The sequence below is a fragment of the Notothenia rossii genome (genome assembly GCF_949606895.1).
Source record: "Notothenia rossii genome assembly, chromosome: 3".
Taxonomy (NCBI): domain Eukaryota; kingdom Metazoa; phylum Chordata; class Actinopteri; order Perciformes; family Nototheniidae; genus Notothenia; species Notothenia rossii.
The window spans coordinates 3328096-3345595 of NC_136901.1; the positions used below are offsets into that span (position 1 = coordinate 3328096).

At 41.2% G+C, this 17500-nt stretch overlaps 1 protein-coding gene across 3 annotated transcripts in view; it reads right to left on the reverse strand.

The window, feature by feature from the left end:
• LOC307031366 (FERM, ARHGEF and pleckstrin domain-containing protein 1-like) overlaps nt 1–17500 on the reverse strand; it is a 62605-nt gene that overhangs the window by 10609 nt on the left and 34496 nt on the right. For 2 of the 3 annotated variants that reach the window (XM_079668433.1, XM_079668432.1), the window contains exons 8-18: nt 15478–15625; nt 15057–15152; nt 14805–14971; nt 12474–12542; nt 12314–12389; nt 11287–11497; nt 4279–4475; nt 3900–3989; nt 1509–1642; nt 1261–1342; nt 1113–1174 (exon numbers count right to left, since the gene is read on the reverse strand). In XM_079668433.1, the coding sequence (XP_079524559.1) occupies nt 1113–1174; nt 1261–1342; nt 1509–1642; nt 3900–3989; nt 4279–4475; nt 11287–11497; nt 12314–12389; nt 12474–12542; nt 14805–14971; nt 15057–15152; nt 15478–15625 (1332 nt within the window). The remainder of the gene's footprint in view (nt 1–1112; nt 1175–1260; nt 1343–1508; nt 1643–3899; nt 3990–4278; nt 4476–11286; nt 11498–12313; nt 12390–12473; nt 12543–14804; nt 14972–15056; nt 15153–15477; nt 15626–17500) is intronic. The other variant, XM_079668434.1, reaches the window with a different exon arrangement.

Genomic DNA, 17500 nt, shown 5'->3' on the forward strand with positions numbered 1-17500 from the left:
CTTCTTACATGTTGAACTCAAATACCTGTACTTTCTACTTCTTACATGTTGAACTCAAATACCTGTACTTTCTACTTCTTACATGTTGAACTCAAATACCTGTACTTTCTACTTCTTACATGTTGAACTCAAATACCTGTACTTTCTACTTCTTACATGTTGAACTCAAATACCTGTACTTTCTACTTCTCACATGTTGAACACAAATACCTGTACTTTCTACTTCTTACATGTTGAACTCAAATACCTGTACTTTCTACTTCTTACATGTTGAACTCAAATACCTGTACTTTCTACTTCTCACATGTTGAACACAAATACCTGTACTTTCTACTTCTTACATGTTGAACACAAATACCTGTACTTTCTACTTCTTACATGTTGAACTCAAATACCTGGACTTTCTACTTCTTACATGTTGAACTCAAATACCTGTACTTTCTACTTCTTACATGTTGAACTCAAATACCTGTACTTTCTACTTCTTACATGTTGAACACAAATACCTGTACTTTCTACTTCTTACATGTTGAACTCAAATACCTGTACTTTCTACTTCTTACATGTTGAACTCAAATACCTGTACTTTCTACTTCTTACATGTTGAACTCAAATACCTGTACTTTCTACTTCTCTCATTTTCCAAACAGGCTGGTTCCTTTAGTCTGAATGTGTGTTTGGTGGCGTGATCATTATTATTTAGAGTCATTGCGTGCCTATTGATTTGAACACGATCCGTGTATCCATCATTTCCTGGTCTTCTCTAAAGAAGAGGGACCAATGGAAACGTTGTCATGTTGCCGTTGGTCACCATGGAAACATTCATTAGCTAACAATGACATTATTGTTCTATTAATATAAAGGGAGGTCAGGTACTCTTTAAAACAGCTGCTAGTTATGGGTACTTTTTACTGAAGTACATTTCAAAGCCTCTTTACTTTGACTTGAGTAAAGAAGTTTAGTCAGTACTTCTACTTTCACCAGAGTATTTTTAAACCTGAGTATCTGTAGTACTTGAGTAAAGGATGTGTACTTTTGCCATCTCTGCACTTTGGAAAGCTAACGTCTCGAGCTAATAGTGTTAGCTTCTTTAGTAACTTCAGTGCTCTTACCTGCAGGCACGCTCAAGTTCAACCAGACACTCTGAATGTTTCTGAAGATGAACAGTCAACTGCTGTAGATGCAAAAAAGAAAAGAATAATTAATTATAGAAAGGATAATGGAGAGCAACAGAAAAGATGGAGATGGAGGTTTAGTTACCCGGAGACCCTGGATGTTCTTCAGGAGAATGTCACCGATGCGTTGATAGTCTCCTTTAATGTGGGCGTTCGATCGACCCTCCCTAAAGAAAAACGACAATTAAGAAATGATCTTCTGTAGTTACACGCAGTCACCACTAGATGGCAGGCTACAGCTGAGTTTTCACCACAAAAGACTGGAAAATCTGAACTCAAAGCCCATTCATTTGACCCCTTTTGGGGGTTTTCTGAATGGAAACAGGTACTGACCACTGAGCCAGACGCTGCTCCACTTCTTTGAGAAATCCCTGGTGAAACGTATGGATCGGATCATAACTGGAAGCGATCAGGTTCTTCACCGAGTCCGGGAGCCCCTCGTCTTTCCCCGCAACGCTCTGGAAGGACTGCAGGGCATAAACACAGGAATACATTTCTTAAATATGCGTTGAAGAAAAAAATAAGTTATTTAAAAGATAATCATAATGCATAAAACAAAAAGGAAGTGGACTGTGTGACACCCCAAAATAATATAATGTGGCTTCTTTGTGAGGAAATATTCTGGTCCATGGATATTTATAATTTTTAATATGCAGGATGACCTTATATATAACCCATCTTTTCTTTACACCTGTGTTGTTTACGTTCTCAGTGTTATTATTGATTTTCTAAACGTTTTGTTTTTCATATTCTCATGTTGAATTTCTTGGATTTGAGACCTTCTACACGAGATAATAAAAGCCAATAAAATGACCAAATAATATCCAGAACAATCCATAACAGTAAAACAATAGTTAGTGCAACTCTAGTCTAAGAAAAGCTATAAAACAAATAAATACACAAAATATAAATCCTTTTCTTCGGGAATTTTATTTAAAACTACCCTGACAGCAAAAAATATGTGACATAATATAAGATGTACTTTATTGATATGATATTGGGAAAAACGAGGACACACACACACACACACACACACACACACACACACACACACACACACACACACACACACACACACACACACACACACACACACACACACACACACACACACACACACACACACACACACACACACACACACACACACACACACACACACACACACACACACACACACACACACACACACACACACACACACACACACACACACACACACACCACCCTCGCTGACACAGAGGTGTGATATTCCCCTTCAGAGTAAATCACACGCGATTAATGACAGTGAGAGCAGAGCGTCCAGCTGTTTGACAGACGGAGAGAGAGAGGGAGAGAGTGATGGGGAAAACGGGGGAGGGAGGGAGGGAAGGGTGTGTGATCTCAGTGATGCCAAAGAAAACATTTAAGAGGCTTTTAAAAAAGGAGGCAGCACACGCCTTGGTCCCACTTCAGAGAGCGGTGGAAACTACTGTGGAGGCAGAAAAAAAAGAAAAAAAAAAGCCATCCTAATTTCTATTCTTTGCACTTGTTGTGTTTCTTATATCTGTTTATGTTGCATGGTTTAAGGAGCCTTTTCATTGCAGTAACTGTAGCTAGTGTGCATATGACCTTTTGATGATATAGCCCCTCCACAATGAGGCAACATTAAGGTCATAGGGTCTTTGATATGTGTGTTCCTGCTGATTTCCCCTTGCTCGTACCAGACTAACGGTAGAGTTTAATCACGCCAAACACAGTCCACATTAAAGCTGCACAGCACAGGATGTTATATGCAGACTTTATTTATGCATGCAGAGAGTTTGTTCCTCTCTGTTGATTCAGTGGTTTCACTTGTAAACTAAGGAGCGCCCGGAGCAAATAGTCTGCGTGGCGTAAAGAGAACAAACGAGATACAAGTTGGCTGGCTCGAAAAAGAAGGTCAATTATAACACGTGCTTTGCTTTCTGGTGCAAAACAAGAAGCATTCAGGAAACACAAGTGAGTTAAATATGCTCACTGGGAGCTGTGTTTTTATCTGGCACAAGAACAACGTGGAACCTCAGTTGCGGGCTGAACTAAAAGCACAAAAAAGCCCACTTTCGGGACGCGAAGAAAAGTGGAGCAGAAAGCCCGGGTAGCAACATGTTATTTTAATGTTGTCAGCTTGTGATTTTGGTTTGCCTTTCCCAATATCTGGGCAGTGAAGACACAGAATTCACTGCCTGACTTTCAGCACAAAGCCCCAGGGTGACTCACCGTCCCAACACACAAGCTTATCAACTTCAGCCAGGTTTGAGTTCTCCAGCAAAAAGGCTTAACAGACACCAACCTTGGTTATCTGTGTCTTTTGGGGAATGTGTTTACTCTTAGATTAGCTCCTGGTCTAAACAAAGATGTGTGTGTGTGTGTGTGTGTGTGTGTGTGTGTGTGTGTGTGTGTGTGGGTCTCTGTGTGTGTGGGTCTCTGTGTGTGTGTGGGTCTCTGTGTGTGTGGGTCTCTGTGTGTGTGTGTGTGTGTGTGTGTGTGTGTGTGTGTGTGTGTGTGTGTGTGTGTGTGTGTGTGTGTGTGTGTGTGTGTGTGTGTCTCTGTGTGTGTGTGTGTGTGTGTGTGTGTGTGTGTGTGTGTGTGTGTGTGTGTGTGTGTGTGTCTGTGTGTGTGTGTGTGTCTGTGTGTGTGTGTGTGTGTGTGTCTCTCTCTCTCTCTCTCTCCTCTCTCTCAGCTACTAGAGTATAGGTGTGTTACCTGTGTGATGACCTGCAGGTCGTTGAGGAAGGTTCGCTCTGTGGTCAGCAGCTCTTTGGCGATGAAGTAAGCTTTGTCGGTGGGAAACTTCTGGACACAAACAAGAGGGAAGATCAGTCGATATGTCCAACAAACCACTAACTCATACACTCCTTGTTTAATTCAAGACGCCTTAAAATGCACTTTCGAATGACTACTGTCGAAATACTGTAGGATTTGTTTTACTTTGTTATTTTATTCTCCCCCTGGAAATGGGTGTATGTATGTATAAGTGTACATATATAGCATTTTGTTTATCTGTGAGCGTACCCAAGTGGTTTGTCTCCTCCTTCATTCGGTTAGGATATGTTTAATGATAGTGTGTTCATTATTGTCTTACCTTCCTCCTCGCCTCTTCTTCATCCTCGTTGCGGATACATCCAGCGTCGGTGAGCAGCGGGCTGGTGAGCGGAGCTAGATGTCGAGCCTCTGGGCTTTGACCCCCGATGTTAACGACCAACGGACCGTTTACGGAACCGTTACCGTTTACGACCACAAGGGGACTTCCCAGCGGAGAGTCCTCTGACCCGGGGCTTTCTGTGGGAGAGGGGGAGGAAGGGGGAGGAAGAGGAGAAGAGTTAAAACACTGAATGCTGATTTCATGAAATTCACTGCCAATACTTTAACTATATTTTGATGATAATACTTTTCTACTTTTACTTGAGGAACATTTTGAATCCAGGACTTTTACTGTAACAGAGTATTCCTACACTTTGGTACTTCTACTTTTACTCAAATACAAGATCTGAGTACTTCTACTTTTACTCAAGTACAAGATCTGAGTACTTCTACTTTTACTCAAGTACAAGATCTGAGTACTTCTACTTTTACTCAAGTACAAGATCTGAGTACTTCTACTTTTACTCAAGTACAAGATCTGAGTACTTCTACTTTTACTCAAGTACAAGATCTGAGTACTTCTACTTTTACTCAAGTACAAGATCTGAGTACTTCTAGTTTTACTCAAGTACAATAACTGAGTACTTCTACTTTTACTAAAGTACAAGATCTGAGTACTTCTACTTTTACTCAAGTACAAGATCTGAGTACTTCTACTTTTACTCAAGTACAAGATCTGAGTACTTCTACTTTACTCAAGTACAAGATCTGAGTACTTCTACTTTTACTCAAGTACAAGATCTGAGTACTTCTACTTTTACTCAAGTACAAGATCTGAGTACTTCTACTTTTACTCAAGTGCAAGATCGGAGTACTTCTACTTTTACTCAAGTACAAGATCGGAGTACTTCTACTTTTACTCAAGTACTAGATCTGAGTACTTCTACTTTTACTCAAGTACTAGATCTGAGTACTTCTACTTTTACTCAAGTACTAGATCTGAGTACTTCTACTTTTACTCAAGTACAAGATCTGAGTACTTCTACTTTTACTCAAGTACAAGATCTGAGTACTTCTACTTTTACTCAAGTACAAGATCTGAGTACTTCTACTTTTAATCAAGTACAACATCTGAGTACTTCTACTTTTACTCAAGTACTAGATCTGAGTACTTCTACTTTTACTCAAGTACAAGATCTGAGTACTTCTACTTTTACTCAAGTACTAGATCTGAGTACTTCTACTTTTACTCAAGTACTAGATCTGAGTACTTCTACTTTTACTCAAGTACTAGATCTGAGTACTTCTACTTTTAGTCAAGTACAAGATCTGAGTACTTCTACTTTTACTCAAGTACAAGATCTGAGTACTTCTACTTTTAGTCAAGTACAAGATCTGAGTACTTCTACTTTTACTCAAATACAAGATCTGAGTACTTCTACTTTTACTCAAGTACAAGATCTGAGTACTTCTACTTTTAGTCAAGTACAAGATCTGAGTACTTCTACTTTTAATCAAGAACAAGATCTGAGTACTTCTACTTTTACTCAAGTACAAGATCTGAGTACTTCTACTTTTACTCAAATACAAGATCTGAGTACTTCTACTTTTACTCAAGTACAAGATCTGAGTACTTCTACTTTTAGTCAAGTACAAGATCTGAGTACTTCTACTTTTAGTCAAATACAAGATCTGAGTACTTCTACTTTTAGTCAAGTACAAGATCTGAGTACTTCTACTTTTAGTCAAATACAAGATCTGAGTACTCCCACCTCTGAAAATATGACTCCTCTGAAAGTAACCAATGTATTTGGTGATGAAAAGTTAAGACACTGATCAAGAGGTTCAAACCAAAGAAATGCTTCGATCACTCGACTATGAACGAGACTAGATCTACTTTTATGGAAGCCTATTCACACCAGTTAAAAACAAAAGAGAAAGATCTTGCAGGTCATTATTATGAGAAACTTCTCCAAAATAACTTCAGTTTCAGTTCCTTAACATAATGACTCTTTTAGGCACAAATGGGCTTCCATGCTTTTTGGATTCTCATCTAAAAATATGGTTAAAAAAAGGTTAAAAGAAGGGAAAAAGTAAATGTTAGTAAGAAGCTCTGGATTATTAAAGACGGACATATCCGTGCATTATAAGGGTAAAAACTAATAATTGAGTCGACTAGCGGAAGAATAGTTTCAACACTTGTAGAAAACTAATTACTGCCGCATTATGACGACGTGTATTTACTAAATTGGCTTTTCTGTTTCCCTTAAAATGCACTGTAGATGTGATGACGGAAACAAATCTGGTACGAATGCAACTTTTTGAGGAAATGTCCCGACAGAAGAATAATAAATCAAAGCTACGTCTCACTACGACTAGAGTCACTACAAACTACTACAAGTTGTGACCGTATACTTGCCCGTGTGCAAAGCTTCCACAGAGTCCACTGTCTCTCAAAAACCACTGAGTGCAGATCTGTGACGGTGCTATAAAAAAAAGGAACTTGCCACGAAACAGACTCCACAAAAAACACGTGAAACTAGGAGCTAGACAACATGCAACACAGACGGGTCGAATCACGGAACAAAACCTCTACTCTACGACTAGCTAACACGACACATGGGAGGGGATGGGAGGCACAATTAGGGGTAAATGGGTGAGGGGTTTCTTTCTCTACAGAAAATGCTGGAGTCCCTTTTTATTTCCAACAAACAAGGTCGTTTTTTTATTGACACTAGTGCACACAGTTACAGTGTTAAAAGGAGAGATGAAGGGCAAAGAAATAAACCTTTCAAAGACAAGAAAAATAAAATGTAAAAGGTGTTTTTTAATGGAAATAAAAAGGACAGGTGTGGAGGAATACAAAGTGTTACAAGAGTGGAAACCAGTGAGTCTTATAGAGAGTGTGCGTTTAGAGAAGCCCTTTCTTAAGAGAGGAATAAAGAGACTTTTTCTGGCAGCCCTTCCAGTATTTTTTGCAATGATATGTTTTAGATTTGTTGCAAAAGCGCCCCCGACCTTCAAATCAGAACGTAGGAAAGGCCAGAGAGCCGGTTTATTCCTTCAAAAGAGCTCAGTCAGTAAAACGTGTGTTAAGTGATGCTTAAAATTAAAGAGAGTAGTCCGACATTTGGGAAAATACTCGGATTCTTGCCAGTCATTTTATAGCACTGTCTCATATAACTCTTGGCACATTGCCCAAAATCATAACTGCGTGTGTATTCCGCATAAAACTACAATCATTGAAAGTAAATCTAGAAAACAACGTGCTATCAGTCGGTTACTGTACATTCAAATGACAAAAAGCCTCAATGGAAATGGTGAAATACTCAACTCCAGTTCTCGTGTGTGTGTGTGTGTCTGTGTGTGTGCATGTGTGCATGTGTGCGTGTGTGCGTGTGTGCGTGCGTGTGTGTGTGCATGTGTGCATGTGTCTGTCTGTGTGTGTGTGTGTGTGCGTGTGTGCGTGTGTGTGTGTGCGTGTGTGTGTGTGTGCATGTGTGCGTGTGTGCGTGCGTGTGTGTGTGCATGTGTGCATGTGTCTGTCTGTCTGTCTGTCTCTGTGTGCGTGCGTGCGTGCGTGCGTGCCTGTGTGTCTGTGTGTCTGTGTGTCTGTGTGTGTGCGTGTGTGCATGTGTGTGTGTGTGTGTGTGTGTGTGTGTGTGTGTGTGTGTGTGTGTGTGTGTGTGTGTGTGTGTGTGTGTGTGTGTGTGTGTGTGTGTGTGTGTGTGTGTGTGTGCGTGTGTGCGTGTGTGCGTGTGTGTGTGTGTGTGTGTGTGTGTGTGTGTGTGTGTGTGTGTGTCCATCTTCTGACAATACTCAGACTTTCCCGCCTTACAAAACGTCTCTCTGAACTCTTTGTTTTTGCATTAAGCTTTAACTTCACTTGTCTACCTTCACTCTCTCTCTCTTTTTTAAAAACACACTGGAGTTGAGTCAGCCATGTTTTATCCTTGTGTCGCTGCGGGCGAAAACATAAATGGTTTCTGAATATCTGAAGAACACGGGGTGCAGGAGAAGCACCGTGGCAGTGTTGTAACAAAAAGGCATGACACTGTGTGGAAACCCACAGGAAGTAAAGAAGAAAAACAGAAAACTAGACATTTGTAAAAGTTGTGAAACTGCACCGAATGTTTCTCAAACATCTGAAACCGTTTCGACACAAACACCAAGTGATGAAATGAGCATCATGACAGAAAAGCAGGGACATTGCTCGCCTGGTTAACATGCATTCAGTGTAAGAAGAAACGAAAACAGTTCCCAGTGACATGCGTAAAACAGTGCATTTACAAAGCATGGACATTTTGCTCCGAGGAAAGGAAAGGTTTGGCCTTAGGAAAGGGACTACACATGAGGGGGTGCTGATCAAATACAGTCCAGGTTAGGTCACTTAGTAGATTCAAATCACACGAATGCATCGAGAAGTAGCTCAAAGACACCCGGCCTTCCTAAAATCATGAATATGTACAGTTTAGTGTTTTTATGCACCGAGCCTAAGTACGACATGCACATATCATTTGCATTGCTCGGTAAAGAAAAGAAGCAGTGAATGCAAATGACAGTGTTTGGGATGCAGTGCCAGAAACACCTTCAATAAACAGCAACACAAAGAGGACAGCTTCCAAAGAAGTGTTTTTTATGAAGCATGCCAGGGGCCGAGCGAAGCAAAGCAGAAAGCTGTGGACGGTCGCGTGGTTAAGGACGAAGTGTGTGGTTCTGTGTGAGGGTAGAAAAGGGAGAAGACCGAAAGGAATGCACCTGTATCAAAAATACAATTAGAAAAGGGTCTCCCTAACATTTAGTTATTTGAGATATTGAGAAGTACTAAAACAAACATCCAAAGTACAGTGCGAGTCACCCACAACGACAGTCCAATGGAAAAGTGCTCTAAAAAACGAACAAGAAACACCCTCACTTATTTAGCTACCAAATGATTCTACATGTCGTTGTCTACCAAGACGATTCTGTACAATTAAGAAGGGGAATGTCTCCATGAGCCCCAGCTATCACCTTCAAGCCCTCCTATTGCACGAGACGACAGTGATATCATTATAAAAGTGAGACTTAGAGAAACTTCTACACAAGGAACGCTAAATGTTATCACAACAAACGGGGAAAGGACCAAGAAAGGCAGCGGGTCCTGGTCAACTCTTTCACAAAACAAACCACCAGTTTTTTCTTTCTTTAACATCTTAATATCGCAATAACATGCATTTACGTTTAACTTGAAATCGTCCTAAACAGAGTAAAGCTATATCTCTATTCTCTACGTGATGGTTTTCCTTCAGATTTCCAGGACCATTTCCTACATAACGAGTCTTTTGCATACATATAAAAACACTGAATTTACACGTTTTTAGGTTATGGCACATTTTAAGGACGGTTACTCGATGTTCTAACTAGTATTGAGTCTCCGTTTGACAAAAAGCCATTTGTTATGTGTAACAGCAGTTTGCATAAAGATCCAATACAAAAACAAGGATTTTGGGGGTTTAAAAAATGAAAGGAAGTATTATAAATCCATCTTAAAGAAGGGCAGAGATCTGAGTTAAAAAACCTACCAAATATGTCAAAAATGTCAATTTTCAAACTCAAACTATGCGTTTGTTTATAAAAAGGTGTGTCACAGCTAGAGGAAACGTGGACTAGTATAATATCGCGATTCACAGTCGAGTACTTCTTCTATTAACGTAGCTTACACACAAGCAGCACAGTATCTGAACTACACTAAACTGAGACTGCAAAACTACGTGCATATCTCTCTCCACCCTTCAACAGCTGAAAACCCGCCCTCCTACGTCTTCCTCGTTAAAGCGATAACGACCTCCTTCCCTCTCCTCTCTCTCCCTGTTCTCCCCCTCTTCCAGCCCGAAAGAGAACTTATTACGACCAATCGGGGACGAGTTCACGCCGTTGGAGTTCACGGAATTCAATGAGCTAACCGCGGCGGGGTTCCCGTACATTAACGGGTGGCTGTAAGCGCCGCTGCTGCCGGTTTCCGACTCTTCTTCGTCGCTGGTTTCGGACCCAGAGCCGCTGCTTGTGGATCCGTCGATCATTTGAACCGGCGCGTTTATATTGTTGTGATTATCCCGCGTGGGGTTTGAACCGGGTTTTCCCTGACGTCCAAACAGCCGCTGAACGGTGTTTGTTCGCGCCTGACCGTGATTTCCCCCGTGATTCCCGTTCGTTGCAATCGTTCTGCGCTCCGTCGGGGCCGAACACGGCGCTTGGACGTGCAACGCAGAGCGATGAGGGGTGTGCTGGTGAGGGGTGTGCTGGTGCACCGGTGTGGATGTTAATTGGCTGAGAATAAACGGATCCGTGTCTGAGCGATTTCGCGCGTTGTTGTTGAGATGTGGTTTGGCGAAATGAGTGCGGGTCGAGGTGATCGGGGAGTAGCTACCGTAGTGGATCTGAGCCTGAGGAGGTGTCGGAACGCTGGGGGCTTCAACTGGGAAAACTCCGGGACGCTTAACGAAATAATGCGACTGATCGTTCGTCATCTCGGCGTGACTGAGGGAGTTCGTGCGGTGGTGGAAGCTGCCGATCACCGGGCTGGAGCACTGACTTCTCGTCCCGTTTCCAAACGACCGCCCTAAAACCTGCTTTTCTCGCCCGTGAAACACTTCGTCCAGGAGCGTGCTGTGGAGCGGGAGACGACCGTGAAATGAACCGCTGTTCGGCACCATCTCATCATCTGTTATCTCGTGACTAAGCTTGTTGGGATCTACAATGCTTCTGTTACCCAGAACACCTTGCTGCTGCTGCTGCTGCATCAGCCCCTGGTGATTGGTGTGGTAGAACCCGTTTACAGCCCCAAACAGACTCCCTGCTTGCCCCCCATGCTTATTATTAATATTATAAACACTAGGCTCATCCGCTTTGCTGTCATTTGCCCCGCTGTGGCCCCTGCTGTTCTTTGTCACATCACATTCACTGTCTATGTCGCTGCAGTCTATGTAAGGAATAGAAGAGCTGCTGCCTTTGTTAGCCCTGCAGGATGGACCTGGGTTCAGGAACTGATGGTCCGATGCCGATCCGCCGCCGTTATGATTCTGTTTGGATTGAGTCGGGTCTGATTTGGGCGCCGTGGGTTCATCGTGGAAACCGTTGGTGTTGGACGTGGCCCCCGGTGGATCCTCGGAGCCGTTACACTCGCCTCGAGGGCCGAGTCTGGAGGAGTCGGGCTGGTCGGATGACTGCACTGACATGGCACTCTGTGGAGGAGGAAATGGGTGAGAGGAAAGGAAAGAAGGGGGAAGAAGCAGACAAGTTATTCAGGAATAAACTTGCTGAAGAAGTTGCCATGTTTGATTTCGTGCTCTCTGGAAAAACGCGCAAAAAATTCCCAAATTGGGATCAATAAAATACTTATCTGTCTATCTATCTTTCTATCTATCTATCTTTCTGTCTGTCTGTCGGTCCATCTATCTATCTATATCTCTTTCTATCCATCCATCTATCTCTTTTTCCATCCATCTATCTATCTATCTATCTATCTATCTACTGGAACGTATGGAGCTCAAATGTTGGACGTTTTACCTGTGAGATCCCAACCTGTGTTTGTAAATAAAGGTTTGAAGCACACAAGATATTTGAAGCGACTGTTATTTTGTATATAGTGATTGTTGTGCTTTTATTTAATCTTAATTTGTGGATATGTATAAATATTTTTATATACATTTGTTTTTGTGTTCAGGATTGTGGGAAACGGTATTTCGATCTCTCTCTCTTTTGACAATTGATAATAAAGTTCATTTGACTTTGAAGTTATTCAGGAATAAACTTGCAGAAGAAGTTGCCTGGGAAATCCCAACGTGTGTGTGTGTGTGTGTGTGTGTGTGTGTGTGTGTGTGTGTGTGTGTGTGTGTGTGTGTGTGTGTGTGTGTGTGTGTGTGTGTGTGTGTGTGAGTGAGTGAGTGAGTGAGTGAGTGAGTGAGTGAGTGAGTGAGTGAGTGAGTGAGTGAGTGAGTGAGTGAGTGAGTGAGTGAGTGAGTGAGTGAGTGAGAGAGAGAGAGAGAGTGTGTATTCACCTCTTTTGGCACGTGTGTTCTGAAGGAAGACGACTGAGGCGTCATGCCGCTGTTGGACAGGATCTTACTGTGCTTCCTGGAAAAAGAGAGGAAGTCAAACTGGGTTCCAATAATCAGAAAGGTGATCGTGTTTTCTGTGAATGAAGGTGAAGAGTTTCACCTTTCAAATGGAACTTTCTTGAGCTCTGTGTCTTTTACGTAATCGATGATCTGCTTCTGGGTTCGACCGCTGCAGGAACAAAGCGAGAAATCAAGGGACGGAAAAGCAGGAAAAACACTTGAGTTATGCTACTTTATATATTTACTGAACTTTGGAGACTATTTTTTTACTTTTTATTCCAATAGTTACCAGCTCGTTTCCAGGTATGGATTTATAAATCAGAATAGAAACCAACGAACACATCATTATGTATTATTGGGTTAAGCTGCAGCATATATAAATATATAGATAGATAGATAGATATAAGCGCTATATAAATCAAATGTATTATTATTATTATGATATGGAGCAAGAGAGGCGTGTGGCGCAGTGGATAGAGCGTTGGTGTTGGGATCAAGGGGTCACAGGTTCAAACCCCACTGCAGTCAGCATGTCGTTGTGTCCCTGAGACACTTCAGCCCAAACCCCTCCTGTAGGGATTGCCCTCAGTATTGAGTATGTAAGTCTCTTTGGATGAAAGCGTCTAACAAGTAACCTGTGATGCAACTCATTTAAAGAATCCCCTCCTTTACCACTACCTATCGGACATCCTTCACCCTCATGCCCCTCCCCGGAACCTGCGGTCTTCAGACTCTGGCCTGCTTACCACCCCCCGCACCAACCTGTGAACCTTCGGGGACAGAGCCTTCAGCGTGGCAGCCCCCCCCCCCCCCCCTCTGGAACGCTCTCCCTGCTGAGATCCGCAACATCCCCACGCTCAACGCCTTCAAAAGAGCCCTCAAGACCCATCTGTTCACCAAGGCCTTTGGCCCCTAATCTATTTGTTGTTTAGTCTGACTGCCTCTTGTTTTGTTTTGTTTGTTTTTGCCCTGTTCTTCCTAGTAAAGTGAACTTGGGTCCCATGAAAGGTGCTATATAAATCTAAGCTATTATTATTATTATTATTATTATTAAGTGCAACACTGACATGTATGCATTAATCCAATATCAGAGTCCACATGATAACAAAGGTATCCCAACTGGTTCTCCACAGACTGAGCTGTTGAATGGCCTTTCACATCTTCACTGATCTTAAACTACAGTGTGCTTTACAGATAATCTCTGACAGTGAATTAATTAGTGAGCCGATGTACTCCGCGGTAACAAAGTCCAAAGAGCTTCAATAAAGTCAGTCTGCATCTTAAACACCTGAAGAATCTGCTCCAAGCCAACATGGAGTCTGACATTATGACATTTCTCTTTATTTGTTACTACTACTCTTTATGTTTCAGGTTGTTACATATTCCAGTAATGCCAACATCTGTTTAATTTCATTCTGCAAATCCTCAGCTGTCTTGGACATGTGTTCTCTTTCACTTCCCTTTAGTATCTCTTGATGCATGTGTGATTACCTAGAAGAGCATCAGGACTGTTTGAGGCATATGATAGCTATGTGATTAACATGATGATTCAGCCTCTATGGAGAGAGACATGTGACAAGCATGATCATTTCTGACGTGGAGCTAATCTGAAGTAAACATTGAATACTGCTTTCTATTCCTCCATCTTGTGACTGAGGAACTCCCTCTCTTGGATATCAGCATGTGAAGGACACTGTTCAGGAACTAGTTGATGCTCTGTATGTGATGACTCCTTCCATTCTGGAGAGGATCACAGATACATGGATCCTGAGGCTCAAGCTCAAGCCGAGGACGAGTGACAGGGATTAGGAACATTTTGAAGTATTCAGAAAAAGTCAGATTTTTGAGATTTTGAGAAAAAGTCAGAATTTTTAAATGTTTGAGAAAAATTCAGAATTTTGAGAAAAAGTCAGAATCTTTAGAAAAAAGTCAGAATGTTTAGATTTTTTTTAAAAAGTCAACATTTTTTGATTTTTGAGAATTTGGTGAATAAGTCAGAATTTTGTGAAAAATTCAGAATGTTTAGAAATAGTCAGAATTTTGAGAATTTGAGAAATAGTCAGAATTTTGAGAAAAAAGTCAGAATGTTTAGATTTGTAAAAAAAGTCAACATTTTTTAGATTTTTGAGAATTTGGTGAATAAGTCAGAATTTTGTGAAAAATGTAGAATGTTTAGAAACAGTCAGAATTGTGAGATTTTTGAGAAAAAGTCAGAATTTTGATGAAAACGTCCAAGTTTTTAGATTTTGAGAAAGTCTGAATTTTGAGAAAAATACCAACAAATTCTTATTTTTTTTGTTTTTGACTACTTCCATTCTTGAGAGGATCACAGATACATGGATCCTGAGATTGAAGCTCAAGCCGGGGACCAGAGATATTCATAATGCAAACTTTGTAATGTCAGACCCCTGTTTCCCCGTCCTCTCCTTACCTGAAGCGGAACGAGGACCCTCTGGTGAACAGGATGGGTTTGGGTTTGGGCTTCGGCTCCTCGAAGAGTCTGAAGAAGGCGTGATATTCTACGCAGATCTTCCAGAAGATCTTACAGCAATCCCTGCTGGCCATGGCGAACTCCAGCGTGTCGTGATGGGCGCTTTGCTGGAAGAGGTAGAGACACGTGTCATAAGGAGGGAAGGCGGGAAACTAAGAAGGAAAAGGATGGAGGAGGTGTCGGGTAACTTACAGCGGGGTCTGCTCTCAGCTTGATTAGAAACCGTTTGCGTTTGAAGCTGAGTTTGCGAACCTTGGACCAGTTGAAGGCGTTAATTTTTGTGTATCCCTTTAATAAAGAAGAAGATATTTAGGAGATGAGTAGGCATGACAAACTTGCAAAGGAAATTTGAAACATCAACATATTCAGAATAAGAAACCAGTTTATTCCCAGTTAGGTTAACGCACAGGAGGAACTCCCCTCGGTGTATATGGTGCATATTAGTTAAGAAAGGAGATACATTGGAAGAAAAGGACCCATAAAAATCACAATTTCTTAAACAAGTTGTGTTCAAAACGTGTATTATTGGATTCCTCATAAATCCAAGGGACATAATACACGTGCGCTTCTTTGCCAGGTAAATGTAGGGGAAATCAGATATCGATGCATTTACCTGGAAGACCAGCACGCCGATGTGAGCCACGGCCAGACTGAGTTTGGTTCCCTCTCGGTCTTTGGCCGGATGGAGACGAACGCCGTACATCTCCAAACGCCGGGCGATTTCCAGCAGCTGGTAGTCCGATTCTGCAGGAGTCTGTCCGCTGGGGACGAGATGTAACAATCATAAGATCAGATACGATCAGATAAGAAGTACTTTATTGATCCACATCTGGGAAATGTTTGCGTTGCTGCAACATAAAAAGACAAGGCATTAATATTAGAGAAATGTAAAGACTAGTAAGACAGGGGTTCCCAACCTTTTTTCCCAAGAGCCCCCCCCCCCAAATGACTCCTGTTGGATTTTGCCGATGTGTTTATGTGGATTCAAAAGTTGTAAATAATCTACAAAATGGAGGAGACCGATCTGATCGGAGCAACTGACAAATAATCCAACTGAAACCGGCATGGACAATGACTGTTTTAAAAATACGCTTATCCAGAAAAGCCCGGTTTGGACACTTTACGGGCAGAAGAAACATTTCTATTAAAGAAAGAATTATACATTTCTGTCTTTTTATGCCTTTAATACTAACTTGCATTTTTATTAAAATTAATTAATCAATTATTTTTTATATTTTAATGTAGAAACAAGGCTTTTAGTGACAATCATGTATTGCAAAAAAATAAAAAGTCTAAATATGATATTTGGCCTCAAATCATCTGAGGCCTGGCGCCCCCCCCCTGCGATCTTTGGCGCCCCCAAGGTTGGGAACCACTGATGTAATTGATAAAACAATCATCTCCATTAATCAACAAGTAAATCAATCCACAGCTAATGCAACTATTTCATAATAATTTAATACACTTTATTTGTAGAGCTCCTTTCATGCACAAAGCAGCCCAACAAGAAGAAAGCATAACAACAATATTAAAATACATTCAGAACAAGATAAAACATCACCAGTGATCCGTATGAAATTCCCTTGAAGTAAAGCTGACAAGAAATAAAAATAGGTTACAATAAAACTATTTAAAATCAAAGCAAAACTGAAAATATCCAGTCGAACATGGACAATGATACCAGTGAGAATTGAAAGTGAACCCAAATTAAAAGCCATATTAAAAAGATTTGAATTTACTTTTAAACATTTCAAGTGAGTTTGCTGTTCTAAGATCCACCATTTCTCAAGTTAAGTTGAGTTTCTTCTTTGTTGGTATTTCATGTACCGGGTGTTCCATGTTTCTATCACACATTTACTGTGATTGTAAAAACAACAAACAGTAATAAAAACACACCACGAGATCAGATGGCGATTACCCACTGTGGGCGGAAGAGGAATCTGTCACAGCAGAAGCGTGTTTCCCTACAAACGTGGTAATAACTTCCTGTTTCCTGTATGATCGGCTGAATTAGCCACTTCCTTCCTATGAGGGGCTTGGAAAGGCTGAAGGGTTGAAGATGAGGAGGAGGGGGAGCCCACAGAAAAGAGTGTGGGGTGCAGACTGTGGTGGTTAGCTTATCTGTGGTTACGTACAGGTTTCGTGGAAATTTGCATCGATAAAAACAAGGAAGTGCATTTTTTTTGTTTTTCTTTGTTAAAACAATGGAAGTGAAAGCACAGCTAGAGAGGTGGGAGAAGTACTCAGATGTTGTACTTGAGTAAAAGTAGAAATACTCAGATCTTTTGCTGAAGTAAAAATAGAAGTCATGAGATCTTGTACTTGAGTACAAGTAGAAGTACTCAGGTCTAGTAAAAGTAGAAGTACTCAGGTCTGGTAAAAGTACAGTAGAAGTACTCAGGTCTAGTAAAAGTAGAAGTACTCAGGTCTTGTACTTGAGTAAAAGTAAAAGTACTCAGGTCTTGTACTTGAGCAAAACTAGAAGTACTCAGGTCTGGTAAAAGTACAGTAGAAGTACTCAGGTCTAGTAAAAGTAAAAAAGTACTCGGGTCTTGTACTTGAGTAAAAGTAGAAGTACTCAGGTCTTGTACTTGAGTAAAAGTAGAAGTACTCAGATCTTGTACTTGAGTAAAAGT